At 60.1% G+C, this 21,561-nt stretch overlaps 1 protein-coding gene across 2 annotated transcripts; it reads right to left on the bottom strand.

The window, feature by feature from the left end:
- Positions 1 to 1,230: 1,230 nt before the first annotated feature.
- B4GALNT4 (beta-1,4-N-acetyl-galactosaminyltransferase 4) lies at positions 1,231 to 21,436 on the bottom strand. Of its 2 annotated transcripts, none has more exons than XM_027895438.1 (20): positions 21,126 to 21,436; positions 13,190 to 13,299; positions 11,644 to 11,754; positions 11,466 to 11,561; positions 11,130 to 11,220; positions 10,687 to 10,787; positions 10,341 to 10,408; positions 9,884 to 9,962; positions 8,403 to 8,469; positions 6,840 to 6,983; positions 6,544 to 6,653; positions 6,193 to 6,293; positions 5,824 to 5,906; positions 3,991 to 5,206; positions 3,552 to 3,859; positions 3,311 to 3,464; positions 2,914 to 2,986; positions 2,668 to 2,821; positions 2,167 to 2,293; positions 1,231 to 2,085 (listed from the first exon to the last, which is right to left on the bottom strand). In XM_027895438.1, exons 1-20 carry the CDS (start codon positions 21,364 to 21,366, stop codon positions 1,971 to 1,973), a joined length of 3,549 nt encoding a protein of 1,182 aa, XP_027751239.1. In that variant the 5' UTR covers positions 21,367 to 21,436; the 3' UTR covers positions 1,231 to 1,970. The 2 variants fall into 2 exon arrangements, with proteins under 2 accessions (XP_027751239.1, XP_027751240.1); XM_027895439.1 differs by lacking the exon at positions 21,126 to 21,436 and adding an exon at positions 19,976 to 20,134.
- Positions 21,437 to 21,561: the final 125 nt, after the last annotated feature.

The raw sequence follows: 21,561 nt of genomic DNA, 5'->3' as shown, positions 1-21,561 counted from the left end.
CAGGAAGAGCCAGGGCTGATCCTTCAGGAGCAGGGACCTGCCTGCACCCTGCTGTCACCTGGGGCTTCAACACCTGGCCTGGGAGAGGTTCCCTGTGGCTCCTGCAATCCCCACGTTCCCTTTGTCATCCCGTAGCCACAGCTCAGCCACCACCTGAGAAACGAACCCTCCAGCACTGCGTCACTGGCTCTGCCCCAAGCAGACACCGTCAGCCGGCCCCAAACTGTCCCCAGCATCAATGGGGATGGCACTGGTGCCACCAGTCCCTCCCAGCACCAGCTCTGGGTTCAGCTGGGCCTAATGCCTGCTCCAGTGCTGGTGGCTTTTGGAGCTCTCCCGGCTGGGAAGCTGCTGGAAAAGCTGTGCCTAAGGCCAGGCAGGTTTTGGGATGCAACTGGTGGCCTGGGGGCCATGGGGCCACCCGCTCTCGCCCAGCCACAGATCCGCTGCTGGCGCAGCAGGCACAGCCCTCACCCACAACAAAGCGCTTCCAAAGTGCTGGAAAAAACAGGGAGCAGGGCAAGGAGAGGGGAGAAACAACCACTGCCTGCTGGGACAGTCCCCTCCTGGCAGATCCTGGGGCTCCAAGGACCAAATTTGGGATAAAAAGCCCACAGACTGCAGCTGTTTGCTGATGGCACGTGGGTGGTGGAGCCCCCACCATGTCCATCCTCACCCCAAACTCTGGGGACGCTCCGAGCGAACCTGGGGGATGTGGGGGAATAACATACTCAGGGGGAAACTCTGAGGCTGTTTCAGCTCTCTCAGGGGAGCAGCCCAGGGGATTTGTGGGGACAGAGTGACTTAGCTGCCGAGCAGGAGCCCGTGGCAGGTGGGACAGGACGGAACCCCCGAGGTGCCACCACAGCCGGGCATGGCCACGGGGGAAGCACCAGCATAGAGCTGGAGCACCAGCAGGCATGGACAAGTGTGCCAGGGCATGCAGGAGCACACGGAGCCACTCATGGCTCCCCCCTGGCTGCCCTTCCCAGGGCAGCCCCCCATGGAGCCTGTGGGGTGCCGGAGGCTGCCCGGGTGGGGCCCAGGTGTGGGGTGGAGGCCCAGCAAGCCCAGGCACGCAGCCAGGCATCAACCAGGGTGCTGCCTCCTCCTCCCAGCACGGAACACTGCTGCCTGCTCTCACCACAGGGAGGGGGATCCTTAGGGACCAAGGGACAGAGGCCAATCAGCAACCCTGCCCAGGTGTGGGGGTGATGGAGCAGAGGGAAATCCCAGCCAAGACATCGATTTTATTTTTTTTAAGAATAAAAAAAACCAAACCCAAACAGACAAAACTTCCTGAAAACAGCTTCCTACCTTATAATTTCACAGAAATTAGCTTGGAAACATCATCTGCCCGTACCTGCTGCAGGCTCTGCCCTATACCCACCCCCAGCCCAGCCTCCCCTGGGGCTCTGCCCTCCACCACATCGTGTCCCCAAGTGCAGGGCACAGCCAGACCCTCCTTCCCTCCACGGGGGCTCTACAGGTCCTGGAAGGGGAGCAGGAGTGTTGGGGCAGCCCCCGTGGGTTCAGAGCCGCCCCTCACTCCTGTAGGTACCGGCAGCCCCCTCAAAGCTCAGCTCCCCAGCCTGACATGGGGATGAGGTACTTGGTATTTTGGGAGGGACAACAACAGGAAAGGGGCTGCAAAGTGAGCTCCAGTGGGGATCCTGGGTGCGCCTATTCCACTTCCATCATCCCCCAGCCTGGAACAGCCTCCCAGGACCCAGCATAGCCCCTTGGGACCTGGCCCAGCCCCCCGGTGCACAAAGGATTTAATAAATTCATTGCTGACTAAGAAATTAGACCCTTAAGAAAACAAACACCACCCGCCTTGGCCCTCCCCGCTCCCCCTTTCCCAGGATAACTGCAGTGGGTGCTGGGGTGCCCTCCATGCCGGCACCAGGCTGTGGCAGTCAGGGACAGGGGGTTGTCGGGGTTTTTTGGCTACAGGCCAGGCTCAGGCGCTATTCCTTGGCGGGCTTCTTGCTGCGGGCGTTCCACATGCCACGCTTGGAGTGGTAGTAGTGGTAAAAGTTCCTGAGGCGCAAGCGCTCCACTTCCAGCCCACTCTGGAGCACCCTGTGGATGGAGGGATGGGGTTCAGGGATGGCTGACCCTGCTCCCTGGGGGATTTAAGGGTTGCAGGACCCCTGTGCTCACCTGTCCAGGAGCTCCCAGTCCTCCCCGCCCCAGCGGTCCCGGAACTCCTCCGTGTTCATCCCTCCCACGCGGTCAAAGTCCGACTTGTAGATGCCGAAGAGGCCAAAACCATTCACTTCCCAGTAGCCTGGAGGTGGCGGGAGCAATGAGGTGAGAGATGGAGGGGACCCCCAAATGCCCAAACCATCCCCTCTGCGCTCTCCCCACCACCTGGGAGTCATGGGGATTCCCCATCCCAAGCCCTCTTCCCACTGCGAGTCCAACCCCTTCACTGCCACCTCCCACAGGGGTGCTCTGGGTGACAGCCCAGTTTTGAGGGGCATCACACCCCTTGTGCCTCAAGCACCCTTGGGCTGGAATCCCACCTTGCCCAAGCAAAGCAATCCCGTTCTCCCCCACATCCAAGCCCGGCTGTATCCAGGACCTGCACCACAGCACCCTTGGGCGGGCAGGGGGTGTTTCTTGGCTGGAAAGGGGTCCTGGGTGAGGCTCCCCACACACCATTGGGCTCCCGGGGGGAGCTGCCACAGCTCAGCCTCATGACGATGGGCGCGTAGGCCAGCTTCCCTTCCACGCAGTGCTTCCGGATGCTGTCCAGGATGTTGGGCGGGAAGTGGATGTGCAGGTCACAGAGGAACACGATGCTGTGCTCATCCTGGGGGAGGAGCAGACACAAGGTGGGGGGATCAGGGCAGAACAGCCCCAGGAGAGAAGCCACGGTCAGAGCTGGTCCCTGTCCCTGCTCACCTCCACCATGTCCACACCGGCCTGGAGTCCAGCTGAGCGCTCAAAATTCCCAGTGCGCCGCAGGTACTGGAACCTGGGGAGAGAGGACAGGACAGGTGGTGCTGGGGACAGACAGGGACACAGCCAGGAGGGGGACAGGGACCACCAGCATGGGGAGGGGGCCTTCTCAGTAAGGGCCAGGTGCTACAGTTCACACCAGGGGTCCCCCTTGCAGAGTCACAGGCTTCAGCATCCCCAGCTTTGTGTGGAAAATTAGTTTGAGCCCCCAAAAATGAGGAGGAGAGAGCGAGCTGTGCAGGCAGGGAAGGAGCAGCAGGGTGTGTGAGCGCCTTGTTTCACCTCGGGGAGTCCTGCAGACCCCTCGAGGCTGCAGGCTGGGACCCGTGCGGGGGGTTACCGGGGCAGCCGGGCATCCTGCAGGGCCTTCTCCACATCCATGTCCTCGCTGTCAAAGTCCACCAGGATGACATTGAAGTTGGCGTCCCTCGTAGCCCCATAGAGGCTGGCCATGTCCGAGATGAACTGCTGGACCCACCGGGCTTGGTTCTTCACTGCCAGAGACACGGCCCTCAGGCTCACGGGGGGTGCTCCCAGAGCAACACCCTTCCCCAGGCAAACCCCGTCCTGCCGTCACCTACCCGGCACCACGAAGTGCACCATGACGTCCTGCCTCCAGCTGAGCCGCAGGGGCTGGCACAGGACAGGTTTTCCATAGAGGATACTCCAGGCACTGGGCTGGGGCTCGGTGGCCCCCAGGGTCAGCCCGTCGGGGTTGGCCTCAGCGCTGTCGTCCTGCTTGCCCTGGTGTAGGAGGACGTAAACGTACTCGGAGAGCCGCACCGTGCGCTGGCCCCGCTCCGCCAGCTCCAGCTCCAGCAGGTACCGGTTGCCCCGGGCTGTATCCCGGCGCTTCTCCACGTTGATGATCCTCAGGAGGGTGTAGATGCTACAGGGAAAGGAGAAACCTTGAAATCCACCTCCCCCAATGACCTCTGCTTCCCATGATCCCACAGCCCAACCTGGCAGAGTGCAGGTTCAGCCCCCCAAACTCCCGCCGGCATCCCGCTCCCTGCCTACCCTCCATTCTTCTCATTGAGCCTCTCCATGTACTGAGCCACCACGTCCACCACCTCACTCTCGCTCAGCTGCAGGTTGCCTGACACGTTGCAGCGCAGGTCGTTCCAGTCAGAGCGCAGCAACTCGAAGTCCACGGAGCTGACGCTGAACGTCCGCTGCCAGTTGATGGAGTCCTCCAGCCAGCCCTGCTGCAGCTCTCCTGCCTCGTAGGAGTAGTCTGACATCTCCTCCTCCTCCTCCTCCTGGCCCTTTCCCTCCTCCTGCTGTGACACTGTTGTTTCCGACACCTTCAGAAAGGATGTCACCCGTGTCCCCTCGGAGCGTGCAGCCTCGGAGGAGTTGTAATCAGCGGTGGCTGCTGTCCTGCCTGGGGCAGTGGTTGTGTCTTCATGGGTCTCCCTGCTGAAGAGCCCTTCAGTCCCCAGGGCGAGGAGGCTGGGCAGTGCCTGCTGCTTGGGCGGTCGATCCCACCTCCTGCTACCTTTCCGCCTGGCAGGGTCCCTCTCCTTGGAGATGTTGCTCAGGAGCCAGGGGCTCCGGTGGCCTGGGATGGCTCGGAACTTGCCGAGGGGGATGGGATGCTTCTGAGGGGTCCTGGAGCGGAGGTGGACTCTCTTCAGAGGTTTTGAGTGCAGGAAGATGCCAGGGAAGGCTGGCTCCTGGGCCGGGGCTCTGCGTTTCCCGGGCTGCAGCCGGGTCACGTACACCTTCTCCTGGGTTTTCCGGGGCTTCTTGTCCTCGCTGGGAGCCGCTGGCCGGCTGGGACCCAGCGTTTTGCCTTTGCCACCAAAGATAGGCACAGAGAAGTGGGGCTGCAGGCTCAGGGCCCCGCCGTGCTCTGGAGATGCTGGCAGCCCCAGCTCATCCTCCTCGCCCTCGCCGGGCTCCTGGGGCAGCCAACGGAGCGCCCGTCCTGGGCCCTGCTGCAGCGTGGCATCCTCCTGCCCATGGGGATCCTGGAGGGACACCAGTGGGCTGGATGTGCTCCACGTCCCTAGCTGCCCAGGGGTGCCGACTTCGGCCTGTGCCCGGCCCTGCCTCCATCGGAAGCTGTAATAGTCCAGGTCATCTCCGTAATCCCCAGTGACTGGCATGGGATCCTTCCCTTTGGCTCCGGGTGCTGGCCCAAAGTTCTGCTCCTTGGCCTCAGAAGGGGGGTCTGTGGGCTCAGGGCTGTCCACTCCTTCCTCCTCCTCATCATCATCCTCGAGGAAATCTGGGGAGTGAAGGCAGAGATAAACACCCTGCGGCCAAGACAAGGAGGCAGAGCTTGTTCCCAGCAGGAGAGGAACCTACGAGTGGCTGAGGTGAGGGAGCAGAGCTGGGGGCACCAAGGGATGCCCACTGGGGCTACCAGGGGATGCCTGTTACCCTCCCCAAACCTCAGCCACATCTTTGCACCAATCCTAATTCATCCGGGAGCAAACCCGACCTGCCAGGGCTTTGCCAAGCTGCAAACTAACCAAGGCAGGCTCTGAAAAGCCTCTGACTTCTCCATGAGCACTCCCAGGCTCCACGAACATCCCCAGACTCCACACTGGGTCCAGTCCCTCCTGCCTACTGCCCAGGCCAACCCAGGAGATGTGGGTGCACGGTAGGGAGAACAAATCCCAACCAAGTGTCCCGCTTCCCACACCCCACAGTGCTCTGTGGCCATGCCAGGCAGGATGCTCGGAGGGATGCTCAGAGGGATGCGGCTCCACTCGGCCCTGCACTCCTGGAGGCCCCAGCACTGCTGGATCATCCCAAGGAGCTGCAGCTCCGAGCAGATGGGCTGCTGGGAGCTCGGCCCCGTGCCCAGCAATCCCACTGCCGGGGCAGGGGGTGACTCACTGTCAGGGCCGAGGAAGAGAAATGCTCGGTGCCGCGGATCCTCCTCCTCCTCATCCATCTTCATGTACTTATAGAACCCAAACCTGGGGACGGAGAGGGAAGGTGAGGGCCCGGCGGGGAGGGAGGAGCGCGCAGGGACGTGCAAGGAGGAGCACGGTGGCTGCCAAGGGAGCTGGGGTTCCCAAATCCGGGAGCACTGCCAGCGCTCAAGCTGCTACGTGCCTGGGAGATGGGGACAGAGCCAGCCTGGGGCAGCCCTTCCGTGAGGGACAGGGCCTGGGGACATACAGCTGAGGACACATCACCTCAGTGCTGCTGACATCAGCCCCCTCCGTGTACCACCCCGAAATTCTGGTCCAGAGCACCTACTTTTCCAGGTAGAGGGGGGACTCCCTGTAGAAGCACTTGTTCTCTGTCTCCATGTGAGTGAGGCGCGTGTAGTCATTGGGGTACACAAACGAGAGGTAGACCTGCAGAGGCAACCGTGCTGTGCCACCCCAAGCCAGGGAACCAAGGCCACCCCCATGGCTCCCCAACGCCTCAAACACCCCGCAGGGCTTTAACTCCAACCCTCTCAGGCCAAGCTGGGGAAGTTCAGCCCGACCCTCTAGCAAGGAACACTTTCCCCTGGATATCAAGCAGACAGAAACACCCCTGCCCTGGGCTCTGCTGTGCCCCCGTGGGAGTGTGACCCCATCCCCACCGCAGGGAGGCACTTACGAACTGCAGGCCCTGGTAGCGGGCGATGGGGAAATCCTTCACCACGTAGGTGGGGCTGTAGGCACAGGGCACCAGCACGTTCTCCACACGGGAGGCCTCAATGGCAGGGGCTGCAGAGAAGTGGGTGCAGCTCATTCCCAAGCCGTTCCCAAACCACTCTAACAAGCCCCCCACAGACCCCTCCACCCAAGAGGTAGGTAGAGCAATGATCCAAGTGCTCAAGGCACCTCGGTCTTGCCTTTGTCCTCCCTCAAGCCCCCCCAGGGATCAGCAAGGATCCGTTCCCAGGTGCTTACTGAGGAAGAAGGTGTCCCTGGGGTCAGACTTGAGCATGTCAGCCCCATGCTCATCCTGCTGGGCCTCCCAGAGGTGGCTCCCGCTGTGGCTGGCCAAGGTCTGTGGGATGTGCTCCACATGGTTCATCTTCAGGGATGACTCATCTGTGGGAGAGAGCAGGAGCTGAGCTCCACGGGCACACCAGGAGCATCCTCTATGGTGGCCCTTCCCAATCTCTCCAGTGCTCCCACCAAGAGGGCTGGGAGCACTGTGGATGCCTCCTGCTCCCAGAGAAGCCGATGTTGGCCTCCCAGCCATCTCGCAGACCCCGTGACTAAATCAGCCTAATGATTATTGCATCAGTTAATGAGGACAAGGGCACAGCCTGATCCCAGCCAGGTCACCCCGCTCCAATCACAGCAGCCCCAAAAACAAGGGAACACTCCGAGCTTTAACCCCCAAGGATACAGGGATTAAACCCTGTCCTTCCCTGCGGAGGTGTAGGTTACTGCAACATGAGCTGCTCTGCCTCCTCTCCAGGGATGAGGGTGCCATGTCACCCTTGGCCACCAACCAGCCCCCAGGCTCCCACGGGAGCTCACCCTGCTCCGGTCACCTCACCCGTGCTCTGAGCTGCCTCCCACGGCTGCTCCCTTCCCAGGAAGCCCTACCTGCTGCAGAGCCAGAGGGAAGCAGGAGCCCCTTTCCTGAGCCCCAGTTTCTCCTGCTTGGGGCAGGGAAAGGCTTCCCAAATGTGTCCCTACAGCTAGCTGAGGTTGGGCTGGAGCCCCTGAAAAGTATGAAGGAAGGAACAAAGGAAGGAAAGGAAGGAACTCTGCCTGCTGCTGGCAGCCCCCACACCACAGGGATGGGCTCCCCACAAGTGATATGGCTTCGCCCCAAGGTGCTGCTGGATCCAAACGAACTGGGAAGCAGGAAAGAGAAGCGGAAAAAGCCAGCACTGACAGAGTGGTCAGAGAGGGGGATTTATCTGCACATCATCCATCTCACGGGCACTTGCATCAGCACCACCAGCACCCCTCATCCCTCTTTTCCCCATGGATCCTGCCTGCCCCCTCCTCCTTATTGACACCTTCCAGAGCAGGAATGATGACCAGTCAGAGCGCCAGGGCAGGACCCATCCATCAAGCCCTTTGCCGCTGCCAGGGCGAGGGCAGGAAGCAGAAGATCTATAGATTTAATTAAACCTTGCACCATCCATCCCTGATTACACGACAGCTCCTCGTAACTCAGGGCCAGGCCCGGGGTCTTGGCGGCTGGGATGAAGCTGGAGCACTGGCAGGGCTGTGCTTCCATGGTGTGTTGCCTCCACATCCCATTTTTAGGAGTCTCAGCTTGCTTCCAGCATCAACCCTACCCACCACAGCCCCTGCATCCCTCCTTACACTTAGCAAAAGCTCAGGGTGGGGGAGGTGCTTCAGAAGCTGAGATCTCCCTCCAAGATCCAATTTCCCAGGCTCTGCTTTCCTTCCCAGGCTCTGGTGCCATCTCTCCCAGCTTCCAGCACATCCAGCCCCTGGAAAGCTTGCTGGCTGTGGCTGCAGGAGGCACCTGGCCCTTACCTGTGTACAGAGAGATGTAGGAGGAGTCGATCACCTCAAACTTCAAGCTGGGGAGGAAAACTCGCCACTGGGAAAAAAATAAAAGGAGATGGGGAATGAGCGAGAGGGTGGTGGGGGGTCGGGATGCAGCTGCCTGTCCCTGGCATGTCAGGATGGTTCCTCCCTGTCCACAGCTCTTTCCCTGCAGAGGAGAAACAAGGGAGAGGACTGATCCTGCCCCATTTCCTGGCCTTACCCAAGGGGGTTTGGGATTAGCAAGAATCCCTGTGTAGGGGAAGGCTCCTGGGGGTGGGATACAGGCTCATGTTGCTTCCCTCTGGGATTGCTACACGGTCACCGGTCATCCCCGTGGCCCTGTGGACCGAAAGACAACTCTCCTCGCTCCAGTGCTTCATAAAGGCTCAGTTGAAGGGGGTCTTCAGAGTTGTCTGCCCTGATTTAACTCCAGCACTTTAAAAGCCAGTCTAGAGCCTTTGTCGGGACAAGCCCTTCAATACCCCCCGGGCAGAGGCACATCAGGGTCCTGCTTTTGTTGTGGATGTTGTTTGTTGCCTCTTTCTGCACAGCTGAGAGATTTTTGTGCAGGGCTGAAAGGCTTCGCTCCCTGCCTCCAGCAAAAACATCCCATCTCGAAAACGTCTCCCCCATCTATTTGTTTTCCCCATTATTTGTTTTCTCCCTGAAGAAATGCAGATCTTATCGGGATGGGGGAGATGGGGAGGAGGGAGGGAGGCAGCCAGCGAGGAAGGGGTGTTGTCGGCCTCCCTGATGCTCTGCTGGCACCGGTTTGACTCCAGTGATTAATGAGTTCTTGGGAGAAAAGAAACCTTTGCTAACGAGCCAACATCTTCCCCTCCCACCAGCCCCAGCCCCTGACACACGCTCCAGGCTCTGCCAGGGCTGTGCTGCCAAGGCAGGCAAGCTCAGATTTGAAACTCATGGTATTCCTAAGGGGAAAAAGAAAACAGGGACGTGGTCTGTCATCTCGGCCACCTCTCCCACCGCTGACCCTGGGAGGCAGCCAGCAAGGTGGGACCTGCCTGCTCTGGGATCTCCTTGCCCACAGGAATGGGCTCAGCCCACAGGGACCTCTTCCCTCTGCCAACCCTCCAGTAGAGGCCCAGGAGGAGGGAGAAGGGATGGGAATGGCCACATAACACTGGGAGTCCCATCACTGCCGGAGCCTGGAACGAAGGGGCCGCTCCGTTGGCATCTGTGATGGGAGCACAGGGGAGAGACAGCAGAGTCCTCAGCTCCCACAAGCCCACTAGCAGGAAAGGAGAACAGCAGCCCATGCGTTCCAGCAGAGGCTGGAATAGCCAGGGAAACAGTCAGCAACACTGCCTCTGGTAGCCACAGGAGGGGGAAATCGTGGCTTTGCGCCAGCATAAAGCACTTTAACAAACATCAGGAAAAGCCCTGGCACTGGCTCTGGACAGGATCAGTCCTGGGATGAGCCCAGCATGGGGCAATTTACTCACCCCAACTTCCACGTGGTCTGAGCCCCGGTCATCCTGCTTGTGGAGCAGCTCAAAGTAGTAGCGCCGGGAGGACATGAGGCTGCGTGAGAGGGGACACAGAGGTCACGTCCCCTCAGGGAGCCCTGCCAGAGGGGACATCCTGGGACACTCTCCTTGTCCTGCCCACAGTTGAGTAAACTTTCCTGGGGAGCTGGGGTGGGTTCCCTGCTCCCCCATCCCACTGCTGAGGAGCTTTGGGAGATCAGGGGGGAACATCAGGTGGTCTCCACCTTGTCACCTGCAGCCCCCGGCACCTTCAAACCATGGATTTGGGGTCCAGCCCAGCCCCCACATGCCTTTTGGGAAGGGATCATGGCCAGGGGCTCCTCCTAGGGATGAGGAAGTGCTCAGAGCCAGCAATTCCATCTGCTTGATTCCATCCCCATGGGATGGGCAGCGGGAGCAAGGACACACTCACCGCAGGGGCTTGGAGACTTGGGAGCTGAATTTGGTGAACTCTCCTGGCGCCGTCCACTCAGTGCCAAGCTGGGAAGAAAAGAGGAGCGTGAGAGCACCAGGACACCACACCAAAGCCCACCAGCTTCCCACTGTAGGAGTTTACACCAAGAAAATCCAGGAGCAAATGTTAAATGTCTTATTCTGGGACTTAAGTTGGTCTTTGGCAGCTCCAACGAGGGTAGGGCCAAGGGGCAGATGGTCCTTTGGCCTGGCCAGGGGCAGGGAAGGGGCCAGGCTGAAACAGCCCAGCATTCCCTTTCTCCTGCAGCAGGGAAAGGCAGAGAGGTGACACTGGCAGCACATACCTTGCCCACAAATGCAGCCAGGCGGGAATTGGATGGGCTGTCGTCAGAGCTGAGCCAGAACTCCGAGTTGTCATCCGATGCCACAGAAAACTGGAAATCCCCTGTGGAGAGCCAGGGAGAGAGTCGTTCCAGAGGGACACAGGGATTCTGCTGGCATGGGTGAGATGGGGAAACTGGGATGGATGGATGGATGGACAGAAGGGACAGAGCCACTCCAGATCCCACATGATGGCTCTGTCCTGGATGGGATCAGGGCTTCACCTCCTTTCAACACAACCAGGTAAAAGGGTCTTTTGTTCCCAAAAAATTCTTCTGCCTGGGAGCCAGAGTTTGAGGACTGTTTCCAAGAGCCTTTCTGTCCTCGTATGGTTCAAGAAGGAGGAGGAAGGAGGCAGCTTTCCCACATCACTGCATTGGAAGAAAGGCTGAGCTCCACCACTCACCATCCTTGAAAGGGTGGATGTAGCCAAAAATCCTCAGCCCATAGTTCTTCCACTTGGGTGACACCGCCAGTTTCTTCACCGTGGTGCGGGTCTGCGGAGGAGACAGGCAGGGAGCCGTGGACACTCCATGCCTTGCTCCCACCCCACCCAGCCCACCTCCTCTGTGTCAGCCCGGGGTCCCTCCCGCCTCCTGTCGAAGAGGTGCCATCGCCACCCCCCATCCCTGCTCTGCTTGGGATCACCAAACCCTGCAAGCAAAGCTGGAGACACAGCAGCACCCAGGGAGGGACGGAGGGCCCCCCCTCCTGACCCACCATTGCCTGGCCTGGGACTTACGTGGGGAAAGAGCGGGAAATGAAGATTCTTCCTCAGGTGTCTCACGGCCCCACCACACCAGTCCTCGAAGACGTGCAAGTTTGCCTTCCCCTTGTACTGTGGGAAAAGAGAGGAAGGTGAGCAGGGGGGGTCCCTCCCCTTCCCCCAGCACCCCCTTGGCTGCTCCCTGCCCACCTACCTGCTCGTTCCAGGGCAAAGCCTGCTTGGTCAGGTTCAGTTTGGGGTGGGTGGTGGCTCGGTTGGAATGTTGGCCTCTGGAAAACCAGCCATCCACATCTTGCCCATCATTCTGCCAAGGAAGCAGAGGGAGAGGTGAGATGGGGCGTCAGGGCCAGCCTGGCCATGCTTGCAGGATGTTTCCCTACATCTGTGGTGATGGCCTGGCACGGGCTGCCCAGGGAATTTATGATCTAAATATCTCACTTGGGATGCTGAGCACAGCCAAACCAAGGTGAAAGATTTCACAGCTCACAGCAAAGGAAAGCAGGAGGAGGCACAAAAATATTGGCAAGGTGTCCCAGGCAGCAGTTTCAAAATGCTCCAGCTCAGCTTGTTTCCCTTCTGTGCCGAAACTTATCCAAAACAGTGAGTTTTCTGCTCATCCAAAATGTTTGGTTGATCTGAGGGGCTGCAGGAAACAGAGCATTTTGGACTCCATCTCCAAAAGAGCAGAGATGATCTCTGTGTCCTGAGCAGTGGAAGCAGGATGTCTCTCCATTCCCTCTCTTCCTTTAAAGGGGATTAGGTTAATCCCATTGCTTGTGTCTTGTAATTTAGAGGGATTAAGTAAGCATTCACCTACCCCCAGCTTGCTGAGAGGGTGATAGGTGGCAAGGAAGAGCCAGGCACTTCTGGAGCCCCTCCCCTTCCTACTCAGCCCCCTCAGAGCATCCTCCTCTTCTGCAGCCAGGGAAATAATTAGCCAAGTGCCCAAACAAACACATTAATGTCTCTGAGGAAGGGAGTGGAGCCCTTGGAAGACATTAGGAGGGATCTATTTGTGCCACACTCACTGGAAGGTTTCGCTCTCCTCCCAGGAAAAGCCAAGGTGCAATTCCTGCTGTGCCCTCCGTCCTCACCCAGCATCAGCCTGCACCTCCTCCAGGCACCTCGGACTCCCCCTTTGTCCACCTGTCCCTCATTTCTGAGGAGTAGCAGGTCAGCAGCGTTGGGATGGGCCAGGGGACACCCCATGGCTTTCCCCTCCCACCATCCCACCTGGCTGCCCGGCTCTGAGGCCTTTAGGTGACAACTGGTTGGGCAGGAGCTTGGTGACACGTTGAGGGATGGACTGCAGCGTGTCTTCGTGGCTACAATTCCAAGTGCCTCCTAGGCTGGAGGCAAGGAGAGATCCCCCCTCCAGCCTCTGCTTGGAAGCTCCACAGGGGGTGTACTGGGCCCAGCCTGGGGCTCCCCAGTCCGGGATAGAGGTTGACAGGATGGAGCAGAGGACACAGGAGAAGGTGCTTTTGCCCAGCAAAGCAGGAGCCTAATGACAGGGCAAAGGCACGTGGAGCAGGGTGTGGGATAGTTGGTCGGATATCCCACCCAGTTCCAGGGGGATACTGAGAGGTTTTATCCACCGTGAGGGCTGATGGGCAGAACCAGAGGTTGTACCCTCCCAGTCCTTGGATCCCCTCAGCTGGACAAGCCTTGGAGCACTCTGCTCTGGGACCAGTGACCTCCACATTCCCATTCCCACCCCATGCTCCATGCCCTGTTACCATCGGATCCTCCTCGCGGCTCTCGCTGGAATCCTCGGCTTTCCTGCGCCTCACCGGGGCTGCCGCCGGTCTCCTGCCAGGATCCGTCACCTCCCCAGGCCTCTCACCCTCTGGGTGGGAGCAGAGGAGAGGTCAGAGCACAGCCCTCCATCCCAGTATGGCTCCTCTTTCCAGGACATCCCTCTCCCTGGCACCGGGAAGGGCAGGTGCTGGCATCGCCCGCTGCTCCCAGGGGACCAGGACACAGAAAGCGGGGTGACACAGGGGGGCTCTGGCTGCGATTTTCCTCATTACATTTGCACTAAGCAGCTTTGCAGCAGCTCAGCAGCAGCAGGTTTAATTACACTCCCCGCAGCTCCCGGTCCTGCACGTTAGGAGATGCCAGGATAAGCTCTCAAGGGTCTCACTCCCCATCCATCCTCAGGGATGCATCCCTGCTCCCTGCCCCTCCAGCCCCCAGTTCTTCCAGAGCATCCCACACCTCTGCCCAGAGCACACCGGCCCCAAACCCTCAGACATCATCCCTCACCAAACCACCTTCCCCCCCAAAACCATGTTAACATGGAACCCTCGCTCCCAGCCCGGGGCGCTGTGCTGATTATCCCCAACCTTTGACTGCCATCCGCAGCTCCCGTCCCTTTTCCTTGGGCAGGGAATTTTAAAACACCACGCCCCACCCCTCCAAAACAGTGGTGCAAACTTGGAAAAGACATTGGTTATTTTGGGTGGGGGGTAGGGGGGCACATCCTCTTTGTCTGTCACTCCAAAACCCGGTGGGACGGAGGGCGTTGGCAGTTCAAACAGCGCTGCCGGCGCACGGCTCAGCCCCACAGTTCAACCCGCAGGAGAGGGAAGCTCCAGGACACGCTGGGAGAGGTGGGTCTCCCAGAGCCACTGCCACAAACACCTGCAAGCCCCCACAAAAACCAGCCAGCCCCACGTAGCAATGAGGGGGAGCCCCAGATGCACTGAGCAGTGACCCCCGGCCATGGGAATCACAGAAAAGGGTTCACCGATCCCCTCCCCTGACGTCTTCATCCCTCCACACCCTTCTTCCCCCACCATCAGCAAGTCGTGGGGCCTCCCACCTCTCAAACTGGAATGGCCTCAGCAGCTGCCACCGCCGAGGAGGGGCTCGGAATGCCCGGAGCCCCCCACCACACGCCTCCCACGCCATTAGTATTCCAGTGGCTGCACAGCCAGCGTCTCCTTGGAGATGGCAGTAGAAATCCCATCCCCACGGCAGGGACAGGAAATTAAGCTCTAAAGCCCCTTCTTCTGCTCTCGGCCATTCTTCAGCCGCTGGCAGCCCCAACCAGCTCCTGGCAGCTCCCCCAGCCGCTCCCTCCCCTCACCCAGCTCCATCCCTGCATCCTTCCTCCCTCCACGAGCAGCAGGACTGGAGCCAGCGCTCATCTCCTCCACTCCCAGACTCCCCATCACTCCTAGGATGCCCCTGCCGGCACAGGCAGTGGAATTAAAGCCAATCCCTCCCCGTGCCGAGGTTGCAGTCGCTGCTGCTCCACAATACATCATTCCCCCCATGCTGCTCTGTGGATTAATCATGGCCACGAGGAGCTCAGTGCTCCCAAGGGACCTGCCCGGGAGCTTACCCCCCGCCCCCATCCCTTCCAAGGGGCTCCCACATCCCAGGAGGAGCAAAAACACCGGCAAAGTCCCTGGAAAGGCTTCCATGCCAACCTTTATTCCCTGGCAATTTAAGCACCAAAGAGGAAAACGAAGGGCAGCCTGAGCCAAACACCCAACTGCTGGTCAGGCTGTGGGGAACTGGGAACCAGTGCCTTTGGGATAAGGGGTGGGGAAGGGCAGCACCTTGTGCCAGTGAGCATCACTGTTCCCAAAAACCCGACTCTCTTTGGTCTGAACCACATCCCTGCAGGAGGAGTGGGACAGGGGGAGGAGAAGAGGAGGAAGAAGGCAAGGAACTGGGAGGGTTCCAGTTCCTCCCAGCATCCTCACAGCCCACAAGCCGTATCCAGCACCCCACAGGAATGCACAGGGAGCACTGCTGCATCCATTCCCTTGGCCAGGCTCCCTCAAGGACCAGAGAGGACAGATGGACAGATGAGGGATGGGGGAAGATCTGAGGACGAGAGCAGGGACCCACTGGCTGCAGGATGGAGACGCTCAGGGAGAGAATGGAAGCACTATAAGCTGTTCCCTGGAGCGACGCTGATGCTTCAGGAGCAGCGAGGAGGGGGCAGGAGGCACAAACCATGGCACGAACCATCTCTGAGTCACAGTAGCCTCCAGACAGGGAGGCAGGGCCAGGATCCTCATCCTTGGGATGAGGCCATGGGCGTGAGGGACCCACATAGGCGATGCCTCCCAGGGCAGCAGCGTCTCCCCGTTATCACAGCCCTATAACCCAGTTCCAAACCGCCTGTGCTGCGCTGGGAAGCACAGAGAGCCTTTCACATCCCACCTCCCACCTCCTGCCTCCTCCTCCTGCCCAGCCCCAAACACAGCCCCTTTCTTCCGTCGGCTTTCCGAGCCGGCGTTTCTGCTGGCCCCTTTCCAAGCCCAGCGACGTGGAGCGAGGTGACATTTAAACCCAGATACAGCTGTGGCAGAGTGGCAGTGCCTTTGGGGAACCCAGAGGTTTCATTCCCAATTTTTTCTGGCACAGACACAGCCTCGGAGCGGGAGCATCCCTGCACAAGCCTCCTAACGAGATATTAAATGATTATAATTAGCCAGCAAGGAATCAATATCACAAACCCCCCTTCCAGTGCCACAAAAACACAGTGCTGCCCACCGGGAAAAAATCTCGGAGCTGCCAGCGGCGCTGCCCACTCCATGACAGTCCTCTCAGCTGGAGAGATGGAAATTCCTGTGGAATTGCTCTGGTTGGCAAAAGAGCTACCATGAGACCCCTCAGGCCAACAAACACCCACTAGGAGAGGCGGCCATGACACTTTTCCACACTTGACTCAAATCCTTCCTGGGCATCAAAAGCCCTCAGACCTCCCCCATTTCCTTCACTGCGCATCCAGTGCCCTCCAGTGCCCAACTCCGACGGGACCCTGGCCCATCCCAACAGGGATGATGCGCATTCTCAGCCTCAAGCACAGATTTTCCTTCCTGGGATGCAAGTTCTGGAGAAGGTCACTGTGAAATGCTGGGAATTTTAGGGTGCGCTTCATCCCAACAACATTCCAGCCTCCAAGCTCTGTGTTTTCTGTGGGGTCACTATCCCACTTCCAGCTGTCCAGCCTGTTCCAGCCAGCACCTGTAGGCATGTGTCAAATTTCTCCCATGGGCTCCATCCCAGAGGAGCAGGACAAGGAGCCCAGGGCAGCCCAGCGAGGAAGACAAGGAATGCAGGACTTCCCAGAGGGAGAAATGTTCCCAGTGACACCCAAACTGGACTGTTTCTCTTGATCCAAACTTCCTTTTCCAGCAGCAGGGATGGGACAACTTTCCCTGACACTGGGACCCTGTGCCAAGGCAGGTCCAGCCAGGGAAAACAGCCTTTCCCAACAGGGATAGGAGAGTGGGGCAATGCCAGGAGAAAGGAAAGCAGCTGCCTCACAAACCCTGCTGCCCTTCCTCTTCATCCATCCCATCGCTGCCTTGGGATCAGGAGTTTTGGGAGTCCTCTGGACCATGGCAGAGGGGTATCCCTGTTCCCACTTGCCTGGCCCCAGATTATGCCACATCCAGCAGGCAGAGAGAGGCCTGGCTGGGTTTTCCTCCCCAGACAGCCCCATTTCATCCATGAACTGGCTCTGGCACCCTCAGCACCCTCAATCCCAAAATCCTCCCGAAACCCAGTTCCAGCACCGCCACCCCCCCGCCACACTGAATCCCAGCCCCACACGCCCACTAAGAGCCACTAAGGTTTCGTTATAATTTTTTTGTTATAATTTTTTCCATTTTCTTATGTTTTTTTTTTTCCCTATCCTTTTTTCCTCCCTTTCCACCTGGTGCACCAGTGTTTCCACGCCATTGGCTCGGAGCGGTTTCCAGCCGGGAGAACACCGTAATGGCCTCATTATTTCCGATGAGGAATCTGTGTGTTCAATTAGGCAGAGAAGGGTAATTATCTACTTGGAGAAGATCAGGGAAGGAGGGGGTGTGTCTTAGCAGGGACCAGCACAGCTCCCAGCTGAGCCCCTGGATGCTCCAGCCCCATGTGTCACCGCCGGCTGAGCTGAGGGGACACGGAGGCCCCCGGGATAATCCCCCCCATGCCTTCCTTGTGCTCCCAACCCCACTTGGCTGGGATCTTCCCCGCTTTACACCCCCAGAGCCACCTAAAAGCCTCATGCCCCACACCTGCAGCCTCCAGAGTGTCCAGCTGCTCGCTGATGCTCAGTTTAATGAGTAATTAACCTTTTTCCTTAGTAATTAACCAGGCAGCATTCCTGGCACAGACAAGTCTTGGCTCACAGTGGCCAAATCCAAAAGTCATCTCCAAACTCCTTTTGGTGCACAAACCCTTGGGGTGATGCTCTCCCCCAAAACTCACCCCTAAGCGCGTGCACCAAGCTTTCTCTTTAGTACTGCTTTTTTCCCCCTCAGTTATATTTGTTATTCTTCCCTTTTTTTTACTTCATGGGATATTTTTCCAACCAAACCATTCCCTGGCTCTCCCTCCCTAGCAGCAGCAGGATGAGAGTCCCTCTGTGCATGGACAAACGCTTCCCCAGCCTCCACTTGACCCCTTTCCACCACCTCGTGTCCAAAGAGGCTAAGTGGGACCTGAACTCTGGCTTTGCCACACCTTCACACAGCTTTCAAGTGCCCACTGGAAAATCCCAGTGCAAGGAGCAGCATCTCCCTGGAGTCCTGTCCTGGACAGCTGGGTGCAGCCCCGGCAAGGCCCAGCTTTCCCTTGGGAACCACCCCCCCCTCCACAGCCCAGCTAGGGAAGGTGCCCGTGTTGCCCATGGCACACGGCAGCCCAGACCCATCACCAGGCAAACACTGCTGGAGCACCTGGCATTTCCCAAGCCACGCTCCCCCTGTGCCATCCCCATCCTAGAGGCACCTCCCCACCTCCTATAGGCCCTGCTCTCCCCCAAAGCCCAGTGCCCCGTGAGCCAGAGCTGGGCATCCTCCTCGCTTCCACAGCAAACCCTGTGGCTTCCCCTGGGAGCATCCCAAGGGGCTAGCTGGGATGCAGGACACGTAGGGACGAGGTGGGGAGAGCAGGGATAGGCACCTGCCAGGTTCAGCCCCTGCAAACACCCCGGCACTGCTGTGCACCCTCCCTGCAGGAAGAGCTCAGCTCCCCCTGCGACATCCAGAGGGACCCCGATCCATGGTTTCCCAGCTAGCCATCCACAGGGATGGTGATCCCACGCCATTTCCCCCACCTGCCCGAGGCTGCTGATCCCGACAGAGGCCAGATAGGGCCCTACCAAACACTGGAATAACAGCAGGGACATGGGATAACCGTAGGGACACGGAGTAGCAGCTTGGGGACTGCAGCCCCTCTGGATAACTGTGGGAACACGGAGCAGTGGCTCGAAGATAACAACGGGAACACAGGGCAGCCCCTAGGGACAAGCCCTCGGGCACAGCCACAGGGATAACACTGGGAACACGGGGCTGGGATAACGGGATAACCCCTCGGGGACAGCCGCGGGGACAAAGGGCACACTTTATCCCTTTCCCACCAAGGAGGACCCCGCGGGGAGACGGGACCCGGCAGCCCCTGGTACTCCCCCCTCCCTCGGAGGCGACGTTCAGCCGCCTCATTTCCTGCCTCGCTCACTCGCATTATCCTGATTTCCCGATTTTAACATAAAGGCCCAAAAATTTGCAGGATCATCCTCTTGCTCCGGTCGGAAACTTTGGGTTTTCCAGCCGAGAGGCTTCCACAGCCCCCGGGGGCCGCTCCGACCCACTCGGGAAAGCCTTTTTCTCCCTCAATAGCCACTAAATACCATTTCCTTCCCATTTTTGGAGGGACAAAACAGGCTAGACGAGGTCAGTCCCCCCAGGAACGCTATGGCTCAAATTTGGCCCGGCAAATATTCCCTGCCGCTTTGTGCTTCCCGAGCAGCCCCCGGGGGTCTGCGAAGGGAAAACCGGGAGCAACTGGGCACGAAGCCGAACCGTGGGGCACCTGCCCCTCCGGCTCATCCCTGCGGAGCATCCCGGAATCCATCCCGGCGCTGGCCAAGGGCGGGAGAGGGGAGAAATTCTTTTTTTTTTTTTTCCTGAAATAGAGAAGCACCAGCTGAAAAAGTGTTGGGATGGGATGGGGAGGGTTGGAAAGGGATAGGAACATTGGGAAGGAAGGGATTACCCCTTCCAGCAGCGATGAGCGGCTATAAATGGCCTCTTTGTCATCGCAGCCAAGGCAGCGGGTGGAAAAATGAGGACGGAGCCGCTCGAGGGAGGACAATGTACCCCTGGCCAGTTTGGGGGCCCTCCTGGGTCTCTCCTTCTCCCGCAAGTGCAATGCTGGGGCTCGGAGCCCACGGAGGGGTCCCGCTCACCCCAAACCTACCGGGCTGATGTGGGACATTAAGCCAGCGCTGAGAACAGGGCGTCCAAGTCTTGAGGGGGTGCTCTGGGACCCCGGCGTGGCGGGGGATTCCACCAGCCTTTGGGTAGAGCCCCTAAAACCCCAAGTGCTCCGTGAGCTCAGTGTGCTGGGGGACCCCCACCACCCTCTGGGGACTTGCAAGCCCAAAGTGCTCTGAGAGCCCAGTGTGGCGGGGGGCACCCACCGCCCCATGGGGACCGCCGATCCCCCCCGAGGCCCCGCTCCGAGAGCCCCCCGGTTCGCGGGGACCCTCCCGTTACCTCTGCCGTAGGCGAAGGGGAGGCGCAGGGCGCGGCCCTGGCGCACCAGGCTGATGTGCAGGTAGGTGAACCAGGCGGCCGAGGTGAGCAGCGCCAGCAGCAGCAGCAGCTTCAGCTGCTTGCGGAGCTTCTTCACCGGGAGCCGCGGCATCCTGCCGCCCGCATCGCCCCCGCCGCCGCCACCGCCGGGCTAACCCCGGCCCATGGGGCCCCCCGCCCGCCCAGCGCGCGCGCTCCAGGCGGGCCGCAAGGGCCGCGGGGCGGCTGCGGCTGCCGGGGCCGGGGGTCGGTGCGGGGCTCGGCGGCCCCGAGCGCGGCCGTGCATCGCCCCACCCGCGCCGCGCCCGCGGGGGGAATGAATGAGCGGGGCATCGCGCGGCCACGCCCCCGGCGCCCGAGCGACAGCGCCGCCGGCCAATCGCCGCGCCCCGCCGCGGCCCGCCGCCAATGGGCGCCCCGCGGGGGCGGGGCCTGCGGAAGCGCCGCGCGTCTCCAAGCCAACGGTCGGCAGCCCCCCGGGGCGCCGCGGGCCGGGCCATGAGGGGAGCGCGGGGGCGGGGCGGACCGGGTACCCCATGACCGCGTATCCCGGCCCCGTTCCCGGCTCTGTCCTCGGCCCTGCGCGGCGGCGAGGCGGAAGCGAACGGGATCTCCATGCCGCGGGGCCTGAGGGGTCTGCGCGATTGATGACGCGGGGCTTCGGCGGGGCCGCCCCCGGAGCCCTCCCCCCCACAGCGGGGATGGTGCGTTCCACGGCGGCGGGGGCTGCAGTGCCCGGCCCTGTCCACAGGAGGGCGCGATTCCCGCTCACCAGTGCGGGGTCCGCCGCTGGATGCGGGATCCTACGGGATGGGGTGCGGGGATATCCCGGATCAGCCCCCGCGCTGGGTGCGGGAATCCTGTAGAGATGGGTTCAGGGATCGCTGGGGTCCCCTCGATGGGTGCGGGGATCCCGCGAGGAGCAGAATCCCCAGGATCCTCTACACTGGGTGCCCGGACCGTAGCGATCCCCCTCGCTGGGTGCAGGGATTCCAAGGGTGCTGGGATCCCCAGGACCCCCCTCGCGGGCTGCCGAGACTCCGGGGGTCACAGCCCTGTGCCCCCCCCCAGCCGCCTGTGCTCGGCCGAGCTGAGACCGGCCACCACTCACTGCACCGATGTGCCGGCTGGTTCTTCCCTCCGCAGCGCAGCGGTGAAAACAATGGAATTTTTCCCCTCGTCTCCCATTCCACAGACTGAGGCAGCGGCTCCTCCTCTCTGTAATTAGTTATTACAGGGGAAAATACACTCACGGCTGGGAAAACTAGAGGGCAGCCCAGGGCCGCGCTTCTCAGAAACCAAATCCCTGCTTGCAGGACTGGGCTGTCCTTGTTTGGTTTAAGTACAAACATTCACGGACTTGCCAGTAAAATGTTATTGCCTCCTTACAGGATGGTGTATCCTGCGGATTCAGGCGCATTAACGCAGTTCAAACACTCTCACACCGTAAAGGATGTTGGTGCAACAGCTGGGGAGAGGGATTCCAGTGAGGGGAAACTCCAGGGGCCGTGGAGCTGCATCCCAAGAATCCAAAGTGAGGCAGCAGG

The sequence above is a fragment of the Empidonax traillii genome, unplaced genomic scaffold (assembly GCF_003031625.1).
Source record: "Empidonax traillii isolate 1590-97213 ecotype Southwest subspecies unplaced genomic scaffold, ASM303162v1 scaffold461:size861717, whole genome shotgun sequence".
NCBI classification, from domain to species: Eukaryota; Metazoa; Chordata; class Aves; order Passeriformes; family Tyrannidae; genus Empidonax; species Empidonax traillii.
Note: the sequence above shows the minus strand (reverse complement) of the source record. Positions and strands in the feature narration are given on the sequence as shown.

What these genes read in the sequence shown, in the direction of transcription:
- B4GALNT4 (XM_027895438.1), bottom strand. Translation starts at nt 21,366, where the DNA reads ATGTTTGTACTTAAACCAAACAAGGACAGCCCAGTCCTGCAAGCAGGG. An exon ending in CATCCACCCTTTCAAGGATG is followed by an intron (nt 10,788 to 11,129) that starts GTGAGTGGTGGA and finishes GGCTCTCCACAG; the next exon opens with GGGATTTCCAGTTTTCTGTG. An exon ending in GCTACCAGGGCCTGCAGTTC is followed by an intron (nt 6,294 to 6,543) that starts GTAAGTGCCTCC and finishes TTGCCTCTGCAG; the next exon opens with GTCTACCTCTCGTTTGTGTA.